Below are 24616 nucleotides of genomic sequence, written 5' to 3'. Positions count from 1 at the left end.
ATTTCCTGTGAAACTGCGATGGTGTATGTAGTACTTAACCTACAGAATTCTTATTCTTCTTACTCTAGTTCCTCCATGCCTCGTGGCACTGGGGCTTCTTCTTCTTCGTCTTCCTTTTAAAGACCATCATTATTATCTTCTCCTTCCATCGAATCTTGTCTTCGAAACGTCAGCTTCTGTTTTTATTGCAAAACCTAGACCAGTGTTCTTCAACCGCAAGGAGTCAGATTCCCCCGACCCTGCCTGCACGATCTCACGCAGAGTTGACCCCTGAGTACCACGAAAGCAGACCCCTTTCCCTCTGGAATTTAGAGCCTCGGAAGAAACGTACATCAACATATTTCAGCGTGTAGGGGCAGTCGGCATCACACAAGTGCTCTGTATTAACACCGGGCAGCAAAGTCACAACAAAAGGGAGAAGTGATTGACATAAAGATACCAATGGATACAGCTAGAAGGATATACCATGCGTCTGATGGCGAATGATGGGGAGACGCATCTACACCTTTTCCGAGATAGAGCCACAGAGCAGGAGACCACGCGGCATGTTCTCAGGTGCAGGCGAGGGCTTCCCAGGCTCCAGAAGGCTCTTCACGGAGCCTCCGAGGGTTTTGGCCTGACCCCACATGCACGGCATGGGACAGACTCACCATATGTGAGGACCCTTCCATTTTTCCAATGCCTGCCTGCTCACACACTCTTCACAGAGGCCCTTTAGACAACGGCTGTGTCGTTGTCTGCTCCCCAACTGCAAAGAGCCTGCCCGAAGTTTATTCCTGAATAGGAATAGTGAAGGAGCAAGGAGTGAAAACAATTACAAGGATCCAAATCACCTTTAACCATAATTTCTCTCTAATATAGTCCAAGAATTAATCCTCACGTTTTGCCTAAACAGTAAAGTATGTAAGGGGAGAAGGAGGAGTAATTATAAAACGGACTAAAGAATATTTTGAAACACGTTTAATACAAAAATATTTGTATTAAATATTAGAACTACGTAAATTTTCAGCTTCCCTTGTGCAAACTTTATCATTGGAACATCTCTCGCTACTATCTGGTCCTGCTCCATTTTTTACATTGAAAGCAGAATTACAATCATTGCCCACAGCTCCTGGCACAGCCTGACAGTTAAAAGCAGTAGCCTCAGAGCCATAACGGGCAATTCATCAGCGGTACCTTTTCATCCAGTTGTTCATCTCAGCAGAAAGGTCGAGGTCTTCGAAAACCACTAACGCCGTGTTCCCCGTGTCCACTTGGTATTTGGGAACGTTTTTCAACTCTGTCTTCACATTTACTTTTGACTTTTCTGCATTTGCTTGCCCACCTGTCGTTCACCCTAAACTGAGTTTCATTACACAGCAAGGAAACACATTGGCTACGTGTCCCGATATCTTTCACATACCCTGAAGGCCAATGTCATCATCCTCTGGGAGCGCAGTCAGCCCAAGCCCTCCCGTGTCAAAACCGGGGTGATTCATTGCCACTCCAGAGGGTCACGGCGGGCAACTGCATGTAATTACGTGCAATGAAAGCCATTTGACTCCTCTGAAGAAAATGCTGTACAAATCGAGTCTCCTCCAGCTTTGAAGACTCAGAAGGTGTGACTCTTTAACCCAAATCTTCATTCAAATTCAAGGAAGTTTCTTAAGTAGGTTATGGAATATTACACACCCATTACCACTAAAAATCGTGCATCGTGCAATACGTTTATAATTGTATTTTTCTGAATTTAGCAAATGTCATCTCAAGAAATTAGAAACACGCACGCCAGATGGCCAGATGCCATACACATATTCTAGAGAAAATTATATTAAAGGGGAATGGAAATCATTCAAAAATGTACGCAAGACAAGGGGTGAGGAGAGGGTGCAGGAGAAGGGGAGAGTGAGCTCCAGCGACGCCGAAGCTAAAGGCCACGGCTGTGGGCGACGTCGCATTTAGAATCGTGACGACGTTTGAACAGGTGAGGACACATTTCAGGACTCATTTACAAACTTATCCCACACTCTTCTCCCCAGACCCAGTATAAAAGGCAGCAGACTACGGACTGAAATTTCCTAAGAAACATTATACCTAGAATTTTAAATTAAAACTTGGTAGAATTTATGCAGCTCCAAAGAACTGAAGCATAAAACTCAACATATTCTGATCACTGCAACTCAAGGCAACTTTCATTCGCCCAATACGTTTGCTTCTCTATCATCAAATATTTCACCAAGGTTATCGAAATACTTATGAAGACTCTATTAATCTCACTTCTTAGTACTTCCCATTGATTGAATCAGCTAGGCAAGGGGCATTTTAAAAGTTGTACCTGTCACCTCATCTCAAACTAAGATAGAGAAGAGAATGAAGGAAACAGAGGGTGAGGATAATCGACATCAACAACCAAGGTCAAGGCCATGGTTATCAGCCAGGACGGGAGAGTGGCTATAAATGTTGCTGCTTTCCGTAAAGCTGGACTACAAACCTGCAAAGGGGAGCAACAATTTCCAAGCAGACTAGGGAAATAATATATTTAGTGAGGTGGGTAACTATCTAATATCTTAATTGTCAGAGGTGACAGCATGAAGTTTGACTCTCCTCATAGGTAAACAGATACCAAAAAAAAAAATCCAGCTCCGTCAACTGAATGCCTGCTATGTGCGAAGTATCCAGCTGGTGGTTTTACACGTAATTTGTTTAACCAGCACACCACCCTCCCAGATATATATCGTTATCCTCACTTTATAGATGAGGAAACGGAGGCTCGCGCCACTGTAAGTGATTCTGAAGTCTGAATCCCAAAGTCGCGTGCTTCACCTCAGGGCTTTGCTGCCTCCCCACCGATTACTCAGCTTTCACCAGGAAATTATAAAATCCATAAATTAAGAATGCCAAAGGAAGTGCGAGCTAAAGAAGTCTACCTTTTCCTCAATTTGCAAATCGGTTATGTTTACAATTTTGTTACATGGGTTGTTTGGAAATCGAGGCACACTTTCCTAAAGAAAAAAGAAAAAGACAGGAAAGGCAAACAACTGGGTTATCAGGTCAGTCCAGAGAAAGCCAAATTCTTGATGGTGATGACGATGGTGATGGTGGTACAAGCGGGAAGGTGACGGTGATGGCGCAAGCATGTATGAGCACTCGCCCTGAGCCAGACACTCTGCTCAGTGCCCTTCACAACCACACCGCCTACCCCCAGCCCTCCTAGTTAGAATCACTAGAATCTGGTGAACTGGCACTTTGGTGGCAGTCAGGGAACCACACCTCCCATATTGGATCTCTCGTGTAGACCCCTCCTCCTGAATCCAGACCGGAGCCCAGCTCTGCCGTGACCTACAGAACGTGGGAGAAATGACATTGTGCCAGTTCTGGGCTTACACGTGCAGAAGCTCTAGAGGCTTCTGCTTTTCTCACTCTGGGGAAAGCCAGTTGCCATGCAAGATGCCCTGCTGCCCTGAGGCCACGTGAGAAGTCGGATCCAGCCGCATGGAGGAGGGAGGAGGTCCTGGCCCGCAGCCCCGACTGAGCTGCCAACCGGAAGCCAGCGCCAACTCGCCTCTCCTGTCAGCCCCGCCACCCCTGCTGAAGCCAGTGGAGGCCCGTCAGCTCTGACGAATTACAGATTCATGAGCAAATGAATAAAAGGGTTATTGGCTTAAGCTATTACATTTGGGGTACTTTGTTTCTCAACAGCAGAAAACCAAAACAACTGTGAATGAGCCCCAGGACCCAAACGACCCTCTACTCGTAGGTGGGGGTCGGGGCGAGGGGAGAAAGGGGGTCTCTGTAAACACTCCAAAAGCTCCCTAGTGTCCTCAGGATAAAAAAAAAAAAAAAAAATTTGACCACAACATACAAAGCTTACCTGCCCATACCCTACCTCTCTGATCTTATCTCTGATGAGAAGCTGTTGTTGCCCCATTTTATAGACAAGAAAACTGAGGCTGAGAGAATTTAAGAAATCGGCTCAAAGTTGCTTAGATAGTGACAAAGTTGCACTAGAACCTGTGTGACTCCAAGCGTACTGCCCCCTGACCTAATTTTTCTGGGCCACAATCTGCAGTAATATTAAAAAAAAAGAGAGGAAAAAAAAAAACCCTGCTATCAAATCTAGTCTTCACCATTATGACCTACTTACAGCCCACAGTTCGCCACAAATCAAAGCACCATGGGCTATTTTCAAACTGAAACTAATTTAAAATAATTTACTTTTTGAAGAATTATAATGAGAATCCACAGTTAAAGATAATTTAGATGAAAGCTGTTCTCCTGACCTAGTAAAAATAAAGAGACCGAGCATATGGTTTAGAATAAATGTGATTCTCTAGAACGCAATCTGGATAATCACTGAATTATTATAATCATTCTGGGGCACGTTTTTATCTTTGTTGATTTTTTCCTGTCCACCGGGACCGTGGCTGTATAATAATAACACAACAAGTTTAGAGGACTCTGGTCTTCGGTTGCTTAGCAACCCGCTGCTCTGAAGAGAATGAAGGATAAAGGGTCCATTGGCAAAACAATGTCAATTGCAATTCGACAGTTATTTTAAAGTTTTAGAATTATTAAAACTATTCTGCCTAAATAATGTATGCAAATGAATAGTTCACAGGATCAGCCATCATTTTTATTTCTATCATACCCTAAAGTTGAAGTTGGAGCCCATCGCTGAATGAATGATACAAATGTACTAACTTGAACAAAAATATGACAGGAACGGGATTTCACACAGCTGTTTCAAAGGCAGCGTGTCATTGTTCTTTCTGCAGCAAAGCTCTTAATAATGTTGAGGAAATTAAATGAAAAAAAGTGCATGTAAATTACAAAAGACAGTGCCTATCCCGCCATGCCTGTCCAGTAAATGCTATCTGCCACCATCATCATCATCATTACCATCACCAAAGAGGAATGGATAAGCCGGTCGTGCAGAGAATTTAGCAAATTATATACATTCCACAATGAGCATTTTTCCATTCTTCTCAGTGATTGTAAATGTAAAAGTCAGGCTACGTGTTCTTCATTCACTCATCTATGATTTGCTCCAGACGCCAGGCACAGAGCAAACACCTGGGAAGGAACCTGGGAGCCATGGCGACCGTCCTCGTGGGTGTTCCAGGGTGTGCAGGGACAGGAAACGGTACACCCGTCATTCACATCACGGCGGGAGTTGGGAAGGAAGCAGGCAGGAGGCTAAGGTCAGCATGAGGTGGTCAGAGGAGGCCTCTTTCAGGAGGTGAAAGTTAACGGATATCTGAAGGCTGCGGGGTGCCAGCCATGGGCAGAGATGAGGCGGGAGGAGCTGGCTGGTGCGACTTCATGCGCAAAGGGCCGGAGGCAGAAGGAGCCTGGATGTTTGTGTCGTGAGTCTCTCTCCGATGGGACACACGTGGTGGGCTGGGGCGGGAGGGTGACTGAAGAGGAGGATGGACCTGTGTCCCTACAAAATTACTAACTATTCCAAAGGGGCTGAGGCCCCCCCAAAGTCATATTTTATCAGGAAAATACACCCACATTCTCCCTCCCCACGACGTGGAGGACCTATTGGTGGGATGCTGCTGTTGATGGCTCATCTGGCACAACTACTGCTTTGCCCGACATTCCCACTCCACCCACCCTGCTGCTGCCCAGGCTCCCTGGAGCCCTGCCGGGTCCAGCCAGCTTTCCCCAGCATCACCACGCCCCCACCTGGAGATGGAGAGGCGGAGGCCTGGGACGCTGCAGTGACGGGGCCTCTGGAGTGGTCCATGGAAGACAGAAATCTGGGCCAGCTTGACTTGTCCTCAGGGCCAGGAGTAGGTGGAAATTCTAAGAATTCACAGAAACCAACAGAGGCAAACCCCAGGGGCATTCTGCACTGGCACCTCGCCCTGACCCTCACTCCGCCCACCTCGGTGCTGGTTCAGGCGCCACCAGACTGCACCGTAACCACCTACCAAAAACCTTGCTCCCGCCGCCTCCCCACCAGCCGCAGACCCCGAGGCCGGCCTCTCAGGGCACTAACGGTGGCTGAGGGCTTGATGCCACACCCCCACCCGACGGTCTAGACACGGACCTTCTGGGTGTCCCTGCTGCCTTAACCCAAACTAACGGCTTTAATCGTGAGATCCCAGTTATACCGACATGTTTGAGAGGAACATCTTTTGTGGACTTTACAGATCCCTCTGAGTCACAGTGAAATGTATAGAGACACACTGCTGATAAGGCCAAAATTTTTAAATACTTTAAAGGCATAGCGTCCGATCGTTTTTAATGCCGCTCTGTGAGGCCAGAGTGTATTTCCTTCCAATTTCCTTCTGTGCACCTAACCTAATTGTGATTATTATAACCTGTGGTCAATATATATTTTTTTCATTTAACACCATAAGCACAAGGTTGTCTTTTAAAATGTCTTTTACAATGGCTATGCAAAATTCTATCAGAACTAGGCTTATCTTGGTGATCATTTCGCAGTGTATACATATATCAAATCACTGTGTTGCACACCTGAAACTCATATATCCCATGTCAATTATGCTGCAATTTTTTTTTAAATCTATCATAGAGCTGTGCCATTAATTAGACATTCTCCTACAAACTTCACGTTTAGGGGTTTTCCAACTTTGGACTATCATGCATAACATTATGATGACTATATCTGTTTATAAAATTTTGTTCAAATTTCCAGCTGCTTTCTACGGACAAACTTCTAAACAGGGTATTTAAAGGGTCAAAAATTTTATGGTTCCTGCTCCATATTGTCCAACTGCTTTCCAGAAAAATAAACCAGTTTTCACATCCAGTATTGAGTATCCATTTCAGTTTAAGGGGTATATTTTTCATGTAATTTGAAATTATTTTAATCTGTCACAAGATTTTCATATCGGTAGCTGCCAAATTTAGTCATAAGGTTAATAGAGTCGTTTCACGTAATATTTGTGAATCTGGCACAGATTTGGGCTATAATGATTTCCAGATGGATTCTCAGTCAACTTCATCCTAACCGTCATCATTTTTCTTTCATTTCTGTCTCCTTAATTAGGTTAGTGAGTGAAACTGGCCAGCACGAGTTTAGCAAGTTTTAGTTGTGCTGGAAACTCTACGCCAACCTTCTACCACGGTAAACTCCCGTCAGCAAACACGCTGGCTGAAAACCTCTCGCTCCTCCTCAGACTTGTTGAAACAATAGTTTTCCTCAGCAATTTGACCAGAATAGTACAATCTGGGTGTTGAGAGCACCTCTCATGTCAGGACACACCAAATGGACCTTCCTGGAAAAGTCTGGTCCTGTCCACACAGGCCGATGTCACCACGCTCAGGTCGAGTCCCTTTGAAACCCAACCCTCTCTCAAATAATTAAGGATGTCCACACTGTCATGTAATGACAGAGCCGCCCGCCCAGCTCTTCTCTAAAGCCGTCAGCGGATGGGCCCAGGGCATTCGTGAACTTGGAATGTTCGTAGCCTCAGTGACATTGACCAGGCCACTGTTCTCCTACTTAATTATGGAAATGTATGGAAAAGGAGACTTCCTCCAGCATCCCAGACCTGGAAACTGAGAGGAAACACGACGTGGCCAGTTGCAGCCACCAGACACATCCCACAGGAACCACCTTCGGATTCCTGGGACCCTCCGTCTGTAGTTTGGGGCGGATGCCACTAGATGGTAGACTTGACCTTCGGGGCAGCAGGGTGAATCTCTACCGAAATAACATGTTTCTAGGACTGTGACCTTCGATAACACATGAGAGAATTTAATCTACAAGACCAGTTCCTAGGAGATGCTAGAGAGTGTGTATCGCCTGAGCACATAGTTAAATACAGTCAAGAATCTAAGTTTAGCACATACACTCTTCGCCGTGGTACCCAGTCCTGCTCTTCCTCCCTGCTCCCCGCCTTCCCTCCTTGGCGCTGGGTTACAGGGGTCTTTTTCCACCACAGAGAGAGTTAACTGATTCCTACCTCGCTTCTACCGAAGACACTGAGCAGGTGGCTTTGGCAGAACCACGACTTGCTGACAGTGCAAAAGTTCAGACATATTTCTCCTGATAAAACCCATTAAGATATGCAGAGTTTAAAATCATTTTAAGTATGTGTTTCTTCACACGATTTATCCTGGTCTTAAAGTGTCCTGACGAAAAAGAAGCAAGATGATAGTACTCAGAGCAGCATGCTAGAAAGCGCTGGAGACGGAACTTGGCAGAACAGAAAGCCAGAAAAATACGCTGGACCCACTCAACTCAAATCGGATGACGAGGCAACGCCACCACCTACTAATGTGAAAATCCCTCAGCACATCCCACATTCTAAATGCATATACACATATACGCATGCTCCCTCTAAGGGGGTGCTGAGGGGGTGTGGGGGGACAGACACCACTGCCAAAGGCCCTCCCGCTGCACAGAACAAATTTAAGAGCTCCTATCATTGAAATGATGGCAGCCTTCGAAGAAACCTCGGAGAACCAGAAAGCCGACCATCTATCAAAGCCAACCATCCATCAAAGACGACCATCTGTCAAAGCCGACTGTCCATCATTGAGATGATGTAACTAAGCCCCAGAAAGGCCAGGCAGTCTGCCCACGGTGCTGCTGCAAGCTGAGGACATAGTCTGGCCTTCCGATTCCCCATCCAGAACTCTTTCTAGCAAACCACCCTGGTACTAAGTCGGAAAAGTTTGCTCTTCCATTCAGATGCAGGGTTCTTTAAGGCAGCATGCTTTGGTGAGTGTAATTTGAGTAATTATATCTGAAGGCTGTAATTACTTCCCTTCGGTGAGTCGTTGTTGTCTCAGATTGTTTATAAGTAAATCTTCCAAACGATCAGCCTCCATGTTAAAGTTTCTTTTCCACGCTCAGATATCAGCTCAGTAGTCAACCAAGCAATCAACTAAATCCAGTTATTTCCCCAAAGAAACATAACGCAAGACAGGAATATGTCATTTGTATTAATCATTTGTCAAGTTCTATAGAAAATAATGCAAAGAGAGAATTACCAGTCAAAACTCAACTGATCTGACTGAGGCGACATAAGAAATATCTTGCTTTCTTTCGAGCCACAAAAACGAACATTTGGAACACAATAAAGCAACGGATCCGATCTTGAGTCTTGAGGGAGATCATTACGAGTCACGCAGGCCCTGGCAAAATGCTTCATTCGTACCATGTTACAGGCCTTACAACACACCTTAATTCACCAATTAGAGGGCAGAAAGGAGCTCATCAGCGGGAATAGTGAACCACAAATCACACATTCGGGATTTGGTCTGGAGACAACGGACCTGCCACCCTAATGACTCCCATCTAAATTCGACACACGGGTGACAGAAACGAAAACAAAAGCCACCTTCACTAACCTATTCCAGCAACCCCTGCAGAGCCAATGAGTAAAAACGAACTTCTTTTTAGTTGCTCTTAGAGGGGTCAGAACGACAGAATCAGGAAGAGCACGTCTTTAAACGCCTTGTAGAAATGGATCAGTTGATTCTACAAATATTTGAGGCCATGTTCTACAGGCATTCGAGCAAAACGCACAGGGAAATTTATTTTTTGTGACGGGGGAAATTCTTACCTAGGAGATGAAAAGCGCTGAACAGAAAGGAGATGGTGAAAAACTGATCCAAGGCTTCCAGGTGTTCGGACGGGACCTGCATTGCCGTGGCCCTCACAGCGACCCGGAGAGACGTACTTTATTAGGTCTGACTCGGAGATGAGGGAAATGAGGCTCAGAGATGCTAAGTCACTCGCTCAAGACCACCAAGATTTAAGTCTCTGGGTCCCAGGAGTGAGGGGCTGCATGAGCAACATGGAAGCCCACAGGCTGGATACATGTAAGGACAGGACAATGACAGAATGATCGATCTGAATTTGACCATCACCGACCACAGCCATGCCACGCTGCTCAGGTAAGGCTTCTTGGGGCAGACGGATGTTAGTGGAAGAAACCAGGCCAAGCTTGCCACCAAGAAAGCAGAGGAAAGGTAACGTTCCCAAAGCGGGAAGGGCGTCTTCTTTCTCATGGGAGAGAAAGGAGTAACACGTGACCTACGCGAATACCCTGGGCCAGCGGTCCTGGGCCACAGCTGCCCTTGGACTCATCGGGGGTTGGGGGGACTCTGTAACTATGCTACTCAGACACCACCCCCCAGGGATTCCGTTGTAATAGGTCTGGAGCAGGGCCAGGCACCTGCATTTTTAGAGCTCACCTAACATGTTTCCGGGGCTGAGTACCATCATGGAGGGAACAGGATGCTTTTTTTCCCTTTTGCCTATAAAGCCAAATATGTCTTGCAGATGTCTACTTCAGAGTCTCAAGGAATGATAGGACTTCTGCTCTTCTGCAACCTGAGTAGCTTTGGACAAGCCATTTAACTCCCTGAACCTGTCTTCCCATCTACCTGATAACAGCGAACGGAGAACACATCTAATTCATCTCGGTTTGCTTAGTGCCAGGGCCTGGATGGAACCAGCGTTTGATAAAACGCTTATGGTTGAAGTGAGTGAAGTTGCTAAGCCCAACTTCAGAACTTCCAGAACTTCCAGAACTACGCGTTCATTCCCTCAGCAAACATTGTTATCGACTGTTTTAAAGGCTTGAATTATACCTGTGAAAAATCAAAGATTCCTGCCCTCATGGAGCTTATGTTGCCACAGGAGGGAGACAGACTATCAACAATGGACCCATGAGATTGTAAACCACAAAGTAGGTAGGAGGCAACAGGGAAAATAAGTAATAGGGTTATACTATTCCCATGTGTATGTGCGTGCGGTTTGTAAAGCTTGGAATTACTGTTTTATTTCTGACTTCAATTTTGAGCACCTGACTTCAATTTTGTTAAACCTTATAGCCAAGTGTCTCCATATCGATGACCCTTTATGAAGAATTAACGCATTACACTACTTTGTGTCGGCAAAGTTTCATGACTTGTTTTTTAACATCAATTTTAGACTTTCATTTCCTCTTAGTGGACCTGGATATTCAGACCAAGGAGCCTGCTGAGAACAACTTTACTATGTAAAGTACTCTTGAGTCATTGAGGGAGGGAGGGGAAGGGATGACCAGCAAGACTGTGAAAAATTACAGGGACAGATCTAAAATGAGAAGGAAGCCCGGCCCTTGAGAAAGGTTTTCCCTCCATGGGGTATCTGAATTTTCCAGAAGAGATTGCTAAAATGCTAAGAAATTGAGAAGGGATGATGACAGCTTCACTGAGTTAGGGAGACAAAACTGTAATTCAGAGCCTGCCAAAGATGGGGAGCCTGATAAATGTCCCTCATTTGGGGTTAGGACAGTCTTAATGGTAAGGCATTACACTTTGGGGTCCTATGGTGTAACACGCATCAGAATTTTCTTCCTTTTTAAGATGAAATAATATGCCATCATATGTACACAACACGTTTTGCTTATTCATTCATCCACCAATGGGCACCTCAGCTGTTTCTACCTTTTGGCTACTGTGGACCATGCTGCTATGGACCTGGGTGTGCCAGTATCTGCTCGAGTTCTTGCTTTCACTTCTTTCGGGCATATACTCAGAAGTGGAATGGCTGGATCATATGATAACTCTAAGTTTAATATTTGGAGAATCACCATATCATTTTCCACAGCAAATATACCACTTTACGGCCCCACCAGCGATGCACAAAGATTCGAATTTCTCCACATCCTCACAAACACTATTTTGTTGCACTTTTTTATTTTTTTAACAATATTCATCTTAATGGATGTAAGGTGGCATCTCACTGCAGTTTGCATTTCCCTAATGACTAGTGATGGGGGCATCTTTTCATGTGCTTTTGTCCATTTATGTATCTTCTTTAGAGAAATGTCCGTTTAAGTTCTGTGCCCATTTTTGAATTGAGTTGTTCATTTTTGTGTCATCGAGTTTTAGGAATTCTTTATACATTCTAGATATCGATCTCTTGTCAGGTATATAATTTGCAACTATTTCTCCCATTCCACGGGCTGTCTTTTTACTTTGTTGATAGCATCCTTTGAAACACAAAAGTTTTTCATTTTGATGAAGTCCAACTTTTCTTTTTTTTCTGTTTTTGCTTATGCTTTCAGTGTCACATCCAAAACTATAGCCAAAACCAAAATCGTGAAGTTTCCCCGCTATGGTTTCATCTAAGAATTTTAGTATTAGCTCTTACACTTATGTCTTGGAATCATTTTGAGTTAATTTTTCTGTATGTTGTAAGGTAAAGGTCCAGCTTTATTTTTTATTTTTTATTTTATTTATTTATTTTTTTTTTGCATGTGGATATTCTATTTTCCCAACACCATTTGTTGAACCAATTTACTTTTGAACTAATTCCTAGTATCAATTTGTCCTGGGCTCAGAACATGGAGCGTCTTGAAGACTTGTGTTATAGCGGGAGCCTCAGGGGAAGATCTACGAAGAACTCAAGCCTGCCTGCTCGGTCTGAAAGGCTTTCCCCTCTGCTAAATCCCACAAGGTGACCGGGAGCTGGGTAGTGGTGATCCTGCAAGTCCCCTGGTACACACACACACACACACACACACACACACACACACACACACACACATCTATGTATACATAATACATGAACCCAAATGGGTCACCACAGCTAGTTTAGACAGACTAACCCAGCACCAAAGCAAAACAGAAAAACTACAGCATAGTGGGGAAGAGAGAGATTGTTTGGGTTTATAGTTCAGCATCCCCCACTTACTGTGTGACTTTGGTTAACTTACTTAATCTTTCTGTTCTTCATTTTCATCTTCTGTAAATTATGCAAAGCCACTCAGACAATAAGTGGCAGCACAGAGGTCGAGAAAGGTCGTCCGCATCTGGCTGGGTGACCTTCAGATACCCTGTGCGATCCCCTTCTCCCAGGCCCTGGCATCCAACACATCGCGTGGAGAAATGGAGATGCTTCAGTCAGCACTACGGGCTGCAATACCTTCTGAGCCAACCAGTTTGTTAAGGAACTAGCTCGTGTGGGTTTACGTAGAGCACTTATATTGCCAGTTTTTAATGAGCCCAGTATAAATCAGAATTCGAGTGGGCTTGGGGGTGGGACCCCCTGCACCGGGTGATGAGCCAAAGCAGGCTGCAGGCCTGGAGATCTCTTGTTGCTTAGCAACCACCACCAAGCTGCTTGGTTCCTACAACCTGAACCTGGTTAACGTCTCGGGGACATGGATTTGGGCAGTGTAGTCGACAAAGAAGTGAGAGCGGATGTTTTGTAGGCTCAGTTCAGCCCCTAATGCACAGACCGCACACACGCGCACGCACACATTCAGGAAGCGGGCAGTTCTGGCAACTCTGTATAGGTTGTGGCCCAGAGAAGCCCATAAAAAAGTTGAATGCTCAGGTCAAGGGCTCAGCGTGAGCCTCTGCTTACCATCCCCCACCCCCACGTGGAGTCTCCCAGGTCTGCTTGAAAAAAGCCTCTTCTAAGCACATAAAACATCTACACTGTCCATTGGATGCGAGGGAAGCAAGGAAGTAAAATCCACCTGGAATTTTTAACAAGGTGTCAGCATTATTTCGAACATCATTTTTAACACTATGAAGGCTGAACATGACAATCACAATTTCCTTAGGAAAGAAAAAGGAGAGCGACTACCCTCTCAGGCAGTATAGCCCCCAAAACCCCATCACCCACCCGGTCCCACACCTGCCAACCCCCCTCGTCCTATCCGCCCTTTGTAAAAGAAAAAACTAATAATATTATATTACTTCTCTCCAGCTGAGTTTATTTTAGGCCTCACAGAAATGTTAATATTAGTTTTATTTCTCTGTCTTATTATTTCTCTCATTATGAGGCTTTTCTACAGATATAAAAGAATTCCCCTCTGCATAACCAAAAAAAAGTCCAATTTAAAGAGTGAAAATGAAGAAGAGGACCACAAAAAATCTCTGGTCAGGAGAAACGAGGTTGTTCTCAAGGGGAAAAGAGCTAAAAATACAATACAGAGATTAAAGCATAAGGGAAACGCTGCATTTTGCTGAATATTAAGATGAGCTTTTTTTCTGCCCAACCTTGGATGGAAAACACTTTTTGAAATCAGGCCATTAACCAACAGAACTTTTAAGAAAGACTCTATTATCCAATAATGCCATTGGAATTAACTTGGTGATTTTTAACAAAATTCTAAGGAACCCATGCCAATGATTACAGAAAAAATGTGCTGAGTATTTCTTTTACAAAAATAAATGAATAATCTTAATAAAATGGTTGCAGCGTTCCAGCGTCAGAAAAAGTCAAAATAAATTACAAGCATTTAAATATGATTTAGAAAATCTATGCCAACCCTTCTTAAAATAGGCATAAACTGGGGCTCTACTATACATTTTCTAAAGAGAAAACGGAATCAGCTATCAATATAAATCTTGGCCGAAAGAGAATTCTTCAAAAGCAAACTCCTGGCTCAAATCGGGTAATTCTCAAAATATTGTACAGTATGATATTGGTATCAAGCATTAGAGATTTAATTAAAATTTATCAATTACTCCACGATGAGTTTATCTAAATAAGTATTAAAAATTACGAGCATTTAAAGAGCAAACCAATGAGTAAAAACAAAGTCAAAAGAAAAAAGTAGATGGAGAAAAACACAACAAGGACAAAGGGCTAATTTCCTTCATGAAGGGCTACTGCAAATCAATTTTTAAAAATGAGCAACGCAAAAGAAAATGAGTCAGAAGAACAGACAATTCAAAAGAAACATTGTCCCTCCTTCATAATTTCAAAAATGCACAGAGAACCAGTGAGATATGTTTTAGCTGTCACTTAACACATAAAAATAAATTAAAATCTGAAATACCAGTATCGACAAAAATGTAGGTGAACAGGCATTCTCTGATGCTGTCAGTAAATATGCAAAAATGTTCGGCCTTTTTGAATGGCAATTTGGCAAAATTTATTGCAATGTTTAATTTGTGTAACTAGCGACAAACATATACACATACACACACACGTATATGTCATCGTAGATATATATATTAGTGGTCATCGCAACGTTATTGATAATGGAAAAATAGAAACAATGTGCTTCGGTAAGACTAAATACAGAAATAGTCACACAATGGAATACTATTCAGCCATCAAAAAGACCGAGTTTGCTTTCTGCTTTAAGACATGGTAAGATACTCAAAATAGATTAAGGGAAAAGTTGCAGAACAGTATTCACAGAATTATTTAATTTTTATACTGACATATGAGCATGTACATGTGCTTCGTATATGTTTATATGTACAGAGAGGAAAACGTAAAGCACTCACCAAAATGTAAACAGTAATTACTGTGGAGGCCCGAGATTAGCAGACATGGTGAAGAGAGGGTACGACAAGTTTGCCAGTGGGTCTTTTTCACCATCTTTCAGTTTTCTGATGCCCTAGCGCAGTTTGACAGGTGCCCTTAGAAGGGCCATGAAGATGTAAAACTATGAGCTAAATTAATATTTTTTTAAGTCAATAAAAATTGCCTTATGTAATTATTTGGCAAGAATTTAAAGTGCCACTGATGAACCTTCAGAACAAAAGAGGGATTCGTTAGTCCTTTGAGGTAAGGTTGCCAGACTTAGCAGATTAGAAATACTGAACTCGCGGTTAAATTTGAATTTCAGAAAAACAATGAGTAATATTTGGGACATGCAGAAAACAAAATGCATCATTTGTCTGGAATTCAAATTTAACTGAGTATCCTGTGTTTTATCTGGCACCCTTATCATGGTCCCAGGCTGGCTCTGAGTACATGCCATGGTCCATACCCAGAAGTCCCCCATGAAGTCAACCAGCTTCATCTTCCTACATCCCAGTGGTTTTTTTTTTATTGCTGAAAGACTTCTTCTAGGATCTTATGAAACTCGTGAGCCATTCCCCAGAGGACGTATACGTACAAATGCTGGTATCTCGGGACATCCACATAGATTCCGGGTTAAGAATCCCAGTTTCTATCTAGGTGTGAAATGCTCTCCTGATTCCTAGAATTCCTGTCATGACAACGAATGCTCGTGAGAACTACGTTTCTCCACCTTCCCTTTTATACTTTTCTAAAAAGCAATTTCCAAAGGTCTAGAATGGCCAAAAAATCTGGGGAGATGGAGGCAGAGAGAACAAATCTAAAGGACTCTCACAACCTGATTTCAAGACTTACTATGAAATTATAGTAATCAGGATAGTGTGGAATCGGCAAAAGAATAGTTATATGAAGTCAATGGAATAGATCAGAAAGTCTAGAAATAGGTCCCCCTGTGTGTGGTCACATGGTTTTCAAAACCATGTGACAAGTGGAGAGTCTTGCCAACAAATGTTTCTGAAACAACTAGACATCCACCTGCCAAAAATGAATAAAAACTACCCATACATTGTACCACCTACGATTATCTCAAAATGGGTCAGAGACCTAAATGTAACACCTAAAACAATACAATTCTAGAAGAAAACATAAGAAGAAAATTTTGTGACCTTGGCTTAGGCAGAGATCTCTTAGGACACAAAAAAAGCACAAACCTTAAAATTAAAAAAGTGATAAATTAGACCCCATCGGAATTAAAAATCTGTCCTTCAAAAGACACTGTGAAAATGAAAAGAAAAACCACATATTGGGAGAAAATATCTGCAAGTCACATACCGAATAAGAAATTTATATCCAAAATATAGAAAGAATTCTCGCAATTCATTTGGACAAATACCTCATCAGAGAAGAGGTATGGATGGTAAAAAGCACATAAAAAAAATGTTCAACGTTGTTAATTGTTATAAAAATGCAAATTAACACCACAATGTGATACCACGACACACCTATTGGAATAACTAAAATCTTAATCAACAATACCAAGAAGTGACAAAGATGCAAGCAACTGGAACTCTCATTTACTGCCGTTGGGAATGCAAATGGTACAGTCATTCTGGAAAACAGTTAGGCAGCTTCCTGTAAAGTTTAACATGTACTTACCACCTGACCCAGCAATGTCACTTCTAGATATTTACTCCAGAGAAATGAAAACGTATGTCTACTTAAAGATCAGTATATGAACAGTTATGGCGGCTTTATTCCTAATCACCAAAAACTGGAAACAACCCAAATGGCATTAATTGGTGAAAGGATCAACAAAATCGTGATATATCCATACAATGGAATACTACTCAGCAATGAAAAGAACTACCGATACAAGCGACCACATGGATGATTCTCAAAAGCATTATGCTAAGTGGAAGAAGTACAGATATCGCATGATTTTATCTATATGATGTTCTGTAAAAGGCAAAACTATAAGGAGAGAAATGATACCAGTGATGGCCAGGAGCTGGGGCTGGGGAGAAGGTTAATTATAAAGGGAGCAATAGGAAATTTATGGAGGCGATGAGCTGTTCTATATCTTGATTGTGGTGACAGTTACACAGCTGTATGACAAACTCACAGAACTGAATGCTTAAAAGGGTGAATTTTACTTAGGCGAGAGGTTTGGTTGTCTTTTCATGGTTCCTATATAAGGTCATTGAGGATATATTTAATACTTTTTCTATTCTAACCATTCTGTTGTGCTTGAAAATTAGGATGGGATTTTGCTCCAGATAACATATTTCAGAACTCTGACCTGAATGCTGCGACTTTGGCACTCATCCTCACGGGGTGGTCCTTCCACCGGGAGGGCCCCCCCATCCATTCAAGACGGACGTGGGGCTCTGCGTTTCCGTGCTGCAGAGGGGTGACGCTTCTCCTGCCTTGTGATTATTTCCCCACAAATGCTTTTCAAGCTGACTGTGAAACCCAAAAGTAATGACGAATGTACCTTTCAATTAACTCAAAGCGGCAGGTAAGGGTCGGCATTGAAATTCTAAAGGCTGTGCTGGCATTGAGGACCTGTGAGCAGAAAATAAACGTGGTTCTCGTGTCAAGATCCTTTCTTTCAAGGAGGCTTATTTCACTGCTCAAATCCTCACTCTTTTTGCAAAGCCCTATGCCTTTAATCTCTCTTTCAAAAAGAAAACCTTAACATTACACGCGCCCAAAGCGTCCCTACAGACTTCATACTGCCAGAACCAGAACCGCTGGTTCTGGTTCCTCTTCCGGTCCCCTCCGGCACTCACTCTGAAAGTCACAAACAGGGAGCAGTCTGAGGCAAGTGCAGTATAGTGACAGTAAAACACTACACTCAAAGCCACAACCCTGAGGCCCAAAGCTCCACTTTTGTCACCAAGCTGTATGAGCCCAGGTAAGTCTCCTTAGCCATAAAATAGAGAATTGTATCCACTTTTCTAAAAATGGCAGTGTGTAAGTGCAGAGGGCCACTCTGTGCCAGGGGCTGTAGTAGCTGCACTCTCTTTAACCCTTCCAATGATCCCACTTACCGATGAGGAGTCAAACAAGCTTGTAGTAACCGCGCCAGGATTTTGCACCTCTAAATTCACACGCAGGTACCCCTGTTTGCTAAAGCGCTCAGATAATTCTGATCATCAGCCAGGGTTGAGCACCAGCGTGGGGGGAGGGGGTGTAGGAGAAAATTTTACACATAAAGAAATTCCATCCACGAAAGTTTTCCATGCTGTTGCATTTCCTTTGGGGGCGGGGGAGGGGCGGCAAGAGTCTTGGTCCCTGACGCTGAGTGAAGCAGCTCTGCCACGGCTGCCACTGAGTCGGTGAGGAGATCTAAAAATGCCACCCCGGAGCTCTTTCTGACTCTAATACCCTGCAGCTTCAGATGGGTCTGCTTTTCTGAGAAATGCTTGTGAAATGAGACGTACGCAAAACCATTCTGGATGGCACTGTGTCACATGAGACGCTTAAGCAAAGAAGCTAAAGACAGGTGGCCAGCCAGAGAAAACTGATGTTTCTTAAGAATGTGCCAGATGAACAAAATAAGAAAGTCCCCTCGTTTTAATAACACCAAGAAGAAACAACGGTTTCTTTCTTTTATGAAAATCGTTATGAGGATTTCGACCAGCTTTTTCATTCGTTTCAAAGGAAAACTTGAAGTCACTGAGAATTTTCTGGTAAGTTGTTAGTTCGTTTGAAAATAAAAAGAACGACGCGTTTATCAAAATCTTAATTCAACCGATTGTTCCTTTTTTAAACTTATGTTGGAGCGTAATTCATCCTCGTAGGGAGGAAAAGCCGAGTCTGTCCGTTGAAGGAAAACAGTCACAGACCTAGAGTAAGTCGGTGTCATCATGTTTTACACAAGGAACGCATCATCCTTCACTTGGTACACCCTGCCTTTGTGCGGCATTTTACTTTTTTTCCAAAATGCTTTAAAATTCTCCCATACTTCGTTAAACTTAGTGAAAAAAAATCCCTAGGTTCCCATTTATAAACTGCATCTTTTCTGTAAAGAAAACGGACTAGCAGTGATATCTCATTTTATTTATTTATTTACTTTTTCCCCACCTACAGCACCTGGTCTTCCTAGGTGGTCTCCCATCCAAGTACTAACCAGGCCAGACCCTTCTTAGCTTCCGAGATCAGATGGGACGGGCTTGTTCAGGGTGGCGTGGCTGTCAACGGTATCCCATTTTAGAGATACAAATGTCGAGGTTCAAGGATGTTCAGTTACTCTCCCAAGGTCATGAAAAGTTAATAAGAAAGCCAGAAAACGAAGTGATGTCTCTATCTTAGCTGATATTAGACATTTTGCACATTTTACGATGCAAGTGTGTGTGTGTGTATGTGTGTGTGTGTGTGCACGTGCGCAAGCATGCACACACGTCCAGTAGAGAAGACGGACTCTGCAAAAAACTGGAATTCTTTTGTTATTATTTGTTAGCATCCTCAATCAAAAATGGATTCATCTGAAACAGAACCATTGTTTCAAGTTAGCTCGTTTAATCTGAAGAGAGGATTATAGAATCAGCTTAGTGAGTAAAATTAACTCGCATAAAAAGCAGCTACTCAAGCCCCTTTATTCTCCGAGTGCAGAAATTGACACATTTTCATGATAATCCCAAAGGATAAGAGTCCTAAGGAACATGAAATGAAAAAACAAACAGGTGTCTGACTGCTTGAGTCCTAGGCAAAGAACTATTTCATTAAAAAAGCTTCACGAACAAAAAAATTGAAGCAATCCTTACCTTGGGTGGACGGCACAATAGCGGGGAGGCCGTCACTGGAAAAGAAAACTGGCCAGCTCTGATACCCGCTGGCTTCCCGGAACGAACCAGAAAGGCCAGAAGAGCAGCCTCAAAGTTTAAAAAGTCAGGGTTTTTTCAAACCCGTTATACATATTTATGACTCTTTTATTTAGGGTCCATTTGCTTGTCATCACAGTAAAAAGTAACTTCAAAGAGGACCCAGAATTCTCACTCTGAGGTGAAGGTCCTGTTTGGTAGGTGGCATGAGGAGAATTCGCTGTATCTTTGTCGTTCCTGTGGCTTTTTACTCCAGCTGAGCACAGCCATACGAACTCAGTGTTTTAGAGCAAACTCAGACTCAGGAATGACTTTGTGTCCCTTTTATGGGTAAGACGCAGAGAGGTTACAGCTCTTGCTTAAGGTCACACAGCTAAAAATCACAGGGCCAGAGCTGGGCTTTCATCCCAGCCCCCTTCAGGCTCTACAGCTCTCCATTGACCCAGCTACCTGGTTCCAATCCCAGCTCTAACACTTACGAGCGGTGTGACCTTGGGCCAGTCATTCAATCTTTCTGCACTTCGTCTGCACCCAGCTCGTAGGACACCGCGCGAATGGGTGAGTCGTATCTGGAAAGGCTCTGAAACGGTGATGGCATGTGGCGAGTGCTTGAGAAAAGTTCGCAGTCACCATCATCATCATGATTATTATGTCGACCCCTCGATTTACTGTGTTTAAGTGTGGTAGAGGACTTAAAAGAAAAGATGTATTTTAAGTGTTGTGTGATTTTTAGGGCAGTCTCAAAAAGTGAGATCTTGGATTCGCCACTCAGTCAAAAGGAGCTTCGATTTCTACATTTGACAAAAGGACAGAATGACACTTGTTCTATCTAAGTCATACAGTCAGGTGATCAGCATCTGGAAGGTATGCAAACGGTTTTCAAAAAAAATGAAAGAGGTGACATTTACGGAGGCACCACAGGTGCTCAGTGATTTACAATACTCGATTAAGGTAATCCTCCTCAAAACCCTGTTGTGGACATCCCACAAAGACAGGAGGGTCACCCACTCAAACTCTGGCTTGGAGTCAAGACTGAAAATGCCACACACGCAGGCACACACACACACACACACACATGCACGCGCACACACACACCAACAGGGTATGAAGCTTTCAAGGCTGCTTTCTGGGGAGAGCAGACAACCTCCTCCAGAGAGGTCCATGATGGTTTGAGAGAGCAGGGAAGGACACTGGCTTGGGGTTTCACTGCAGACGGGAGGAAGGGACAGTATAGCATGACTTGGGCTTCCACAGCCTGAAGCTCTTGCCAGCACCGCATGAAACAACTACACTGTCTTATCAGTTTGCCTAGTTGTGGGGCAGAAGCGGAAGACGGACAGCTGAGACTTAAAAGCTGTCGGCGGTCAAACATCAAAAAGCAGAATCAGACTCTTACGAACCCTGTGAGGTAGACAGATCCCGCCTTTGAAGATGAGGAGACTGGGGCTCAGTCAGTTTAGATCACCTGTCACAGCAGGTTGAACTTCGGCATCTCAGCCTCAAACCCACACGTCCTCCCTTCGCACCAGTTCCCAGATGCTCCGAGTTCCTGTCACCAGGTGATACAAGCATCGCCTGACCCCACGGGCTTTTTGACGTCAGTCAGCTGACCACGGAAAAGCCGAAGGCAGCTTTAATCTGGTTTAACCCCAATTAATGGTGTATGGTTTTCTCAATTTTCTCCATGGAAGGAAGGAAGAAATGAAGGGAGGACGAAAAGGGGAATTTGAGAGTTAAGTTCTAATGTTTCCATTACATTATTGTCTTTGCAGCCACAAGGAAGGATAACAGTGTTTAAAGTGTCTTCACATATGGGTGAAATTCCAGTTCCAATTTACCCAGTGAGCCTTAGGTTGTAGTGCAGCAAAGGCTGACATCCATCCGCTTATCTGTAATTGAGTGTGTGAACGGTCTTTTTTTTTTTTTCCTGTTTATCGTCTTTCTTAAGATTGCCCCTTTTTCCCCCATAGAAAATAAAGTCTCGAGCATGGCCGCAAAATCATGAACGATTTTATTCAAATGCTTAGGAATCAATTTTTCATGGATTATAAGGCTCTGAACCATCTCCATTAAGTCCTGCGTAACCAAGCCGGATCAGGTTCCAAATCTGCCAGGCTTTCCTGTTAGAATTACAGTTACCCTCGCCCCAACCAGGAACTCGGAGCAGCCCGTATTGCTTTTCCTCCGGTGGGAGCACTCGGCACAGCCCGGAATGGGAGCCATGCAGCAAACCTGATCTGTTTTGAACCAGTTGGTTCTGCAATATTTATACAGTAGTTCATGACTCTTTCCTGAATGAATTACATTAAATATCACACCACTACTTAAGACAAAAATTATTTATGCTTCTCTGTTACTCATAAAAAGCCCTTTGCCTTTCTTGAAGAGTTCTTATATCTATTTTGAGGGTCGCAAAAAAAAAAACACAAACAAAACAAAACAAAACAAAACAAAAAAAATGGAGTTGAGTGAAATTCCCAATGTCCAGTCATTCTTCCCACTAAGTAAAACCTATGTGTGCTTTACTCTTCCTTCTCCAGTCTATCCCTCTACACTCCAAGTCTCAATCCTCTATTTCTTTCCGGGATGGAATTCAGACAGGTAAATATAACAGCGTTTAAGAGAAGCATTCGGCCAACTTATTTCTTCAGGAAAAGTAATATAAATTATCAGTCAACTCGGGAAATTACTAAATGAGATTTTGCCCTATCAGTTAGAATGGCTCCAACAGGCATTTCCCCAAAGAGTCATCATGTCCCAGATGTCATGCCCCAGATCTGCTGTGGATGGTCATGTCACACACGCCCATCATAATCACCATCATCATCATCCCCTTTGAGGGAATTAAAGCCTATTGGAACCAGTTAAAAAAAAAAGAGTATAACACTGAAAAAAAAAGAGAGAGAGAGAGATTCAGGCTGGTAATTTGCTACTAACAAAAAAAAAAGATTCTAGAAAACAGCAAAAATTCTGGCTGTCAAGGTCAAGTTTCTCAATCCCATATACCTCTGTTTAAAAAATTAATGCCGAGCATAGCATAGCATACTATATCATATGTGGACTTTCTTCCGCCCAGAAATACGAGTGCATTTGACCACTCAATACGAGTGCATCAAAGTACTCTTGGAGCGAACTCCCAAATACACTCCACATTCACTCGATTTAATTTAGTCATTTTAGATAAATTCATTATTTGCCCCTGCCCTGGAAAAGAGACTTGGGGATTTGCTACCTGCACACACAGCACTACCAAATCCCCCATCGAAAACGTCGACGTTAATAGGTTAATTGGTTTCACCGAGCTTTAACATATTTGTAATCCAGCCTCATTTACTATTTTCTGCCAAATTCTCTTGGAAATCCAGATCCACTGGCAGCAGCTGGCTACCTCCCGTCCCTCGCGCCGCCCCCACGCTTCCTCGAAGCTTCCCAGCGCCCTGCACACGACCTGGCTGCCCGCCCCTGGAGGAGCGTCCAGCCCGGAGGGCGACACACCAAGCCCCACGCGCGACGTCCCCTCGAGTGCCTCGGACTGTTCCGCCTGCCCTCGCGGCTTCTGGCCGCCTTGTCGGAGCCCTTAGGGGTGGAGGAACGAAAGTGCCGAGCACGCGGCACGGAGCCCGCCATCCCCTGCTTCCTACGCCGCGCACTCCCGCAACACGCAGGATGCAGGGGAACGTGGACATGGGACCCCCCGCCGGGGACGTTCGGAGCTGGCTCCTCTGAGCTGCCACGGCCAGGACCCCTACCGCGCTCTAGCTGAGCGCGGCTCGGCCCGGGCCAGGAGGGGCGCGCCACTTGGTGGCCAGTGGTCGTATCCGGAGCGCTGGGGCTGGGGTGCCTGCCAGGCCCGGGAGCGGCGCGCCCCGAGAGCCCCGAGCTGGCACGGCCGGAGAACCAGGGTGGACAGGGACGCGGTGCTTGCAAAGTCTGCCGGGGGTCCGCGTCTACGCGGACCGAGAGACCGAATCCATCCCCTACTACGAGGGAAAGAAGCCAGTGTCCCGCAGGCTGGGGCAGCCCCCGCCCCGGGCAGCGCTCAGCAGCCGGCGAGGAGAGGGTGCGGTTCCCGGGCGGGCGCCCAGTCCCGCGCCGCCGCGTCCACTCACCTGGCAGTTGGCGCCGAAGACCCCGGCGGGGCAGGCGCAGCTGTAGCGGGGCTCCTCAGCGGGGGCCGGGGACGGGGGGTCGGGCGCCGGGCGCGGGGTGCACACGCCCCCGTTCCGGCAGGGCTGCGCGGCGCACGGCCCCGGCGCGGGCAGGGGCGCGGCGGGCACCGGGCTGGCCAGGCAGCGGCCGCGGGGCCCGGCCCCGAGCAGCAGCAGCAGCAGCAGGGCCGGCGCGGGCAGCAGCTGCGCACCGGGCGCCGGAGCGCGGCGGGACCGCATGGCGGACCGAGTGGGCGCCGGGGCGGGAGCGGGAGCCGGCACTGGGGCGCGGTGGCGGCCGGACCGGCGGCGGCGGCGGCGGCGAAGGCGGCTCCGCTGGGCCTGGCGCCTCCTGCAGCTGCGGGAGCCGTGGTTCCCGGGGCAACGACGGGCGGGGCTCCCGGGGCGGG

General features: G+C 44.8%; 1 protein-coding gene and 1 pseudogene across 2 annotated transcripts in view; both read right to left on the bottom strand.

The window, feature by feature from the left end:
- Positions 1–24563, bottom strand: part of DNER (delta/notch like EGF repeat containing) — a 259893-nt gene extending 235330 nt beyond the window's left edge. Inside the window, exon 1 of one of the 2 annotated variants that reach the window (XM_039855323.1) lies at positions 24168–24563. In XM_039855323.1, the coding sequence (XP_039711257.1) occupies positions 24168–24446 (279 nt within the window). In that variant the 5' untranslated portion in view covers positions 24447–24563. The remainder of the gene's footprint in view (positions 1–24167) is intronic. The other variant, XM_039855324.1, reaches the window with a different exon arrangement.
- LOC120597426 (uncharacterized) lies at positions 19319–19436 on the bottom strand (annotated as a pseudogene).
- Positions 24564–24616: the final 53 nt, after the last annotated feature.

Source organism: Pteropus medius, unplaced genomic scaffold, assembly GCF_902729225.1.
Source record: "Pteropus medius unplaced genomic scaffold, Ma_sr-lr_union100, whole genome shotgun sequence".
Lineage (NCBI taxonomy): Eukaryota > Metazoa > Chordata > Mammalia > Chiroptera > Pteropodidae > Pteropus > Pteropus medius.
The sequence above is the reverse complement of the archived record's forward strand: the minus strand, read 5'-3'. Positions and strand labels throughout refer to the sequence as shown.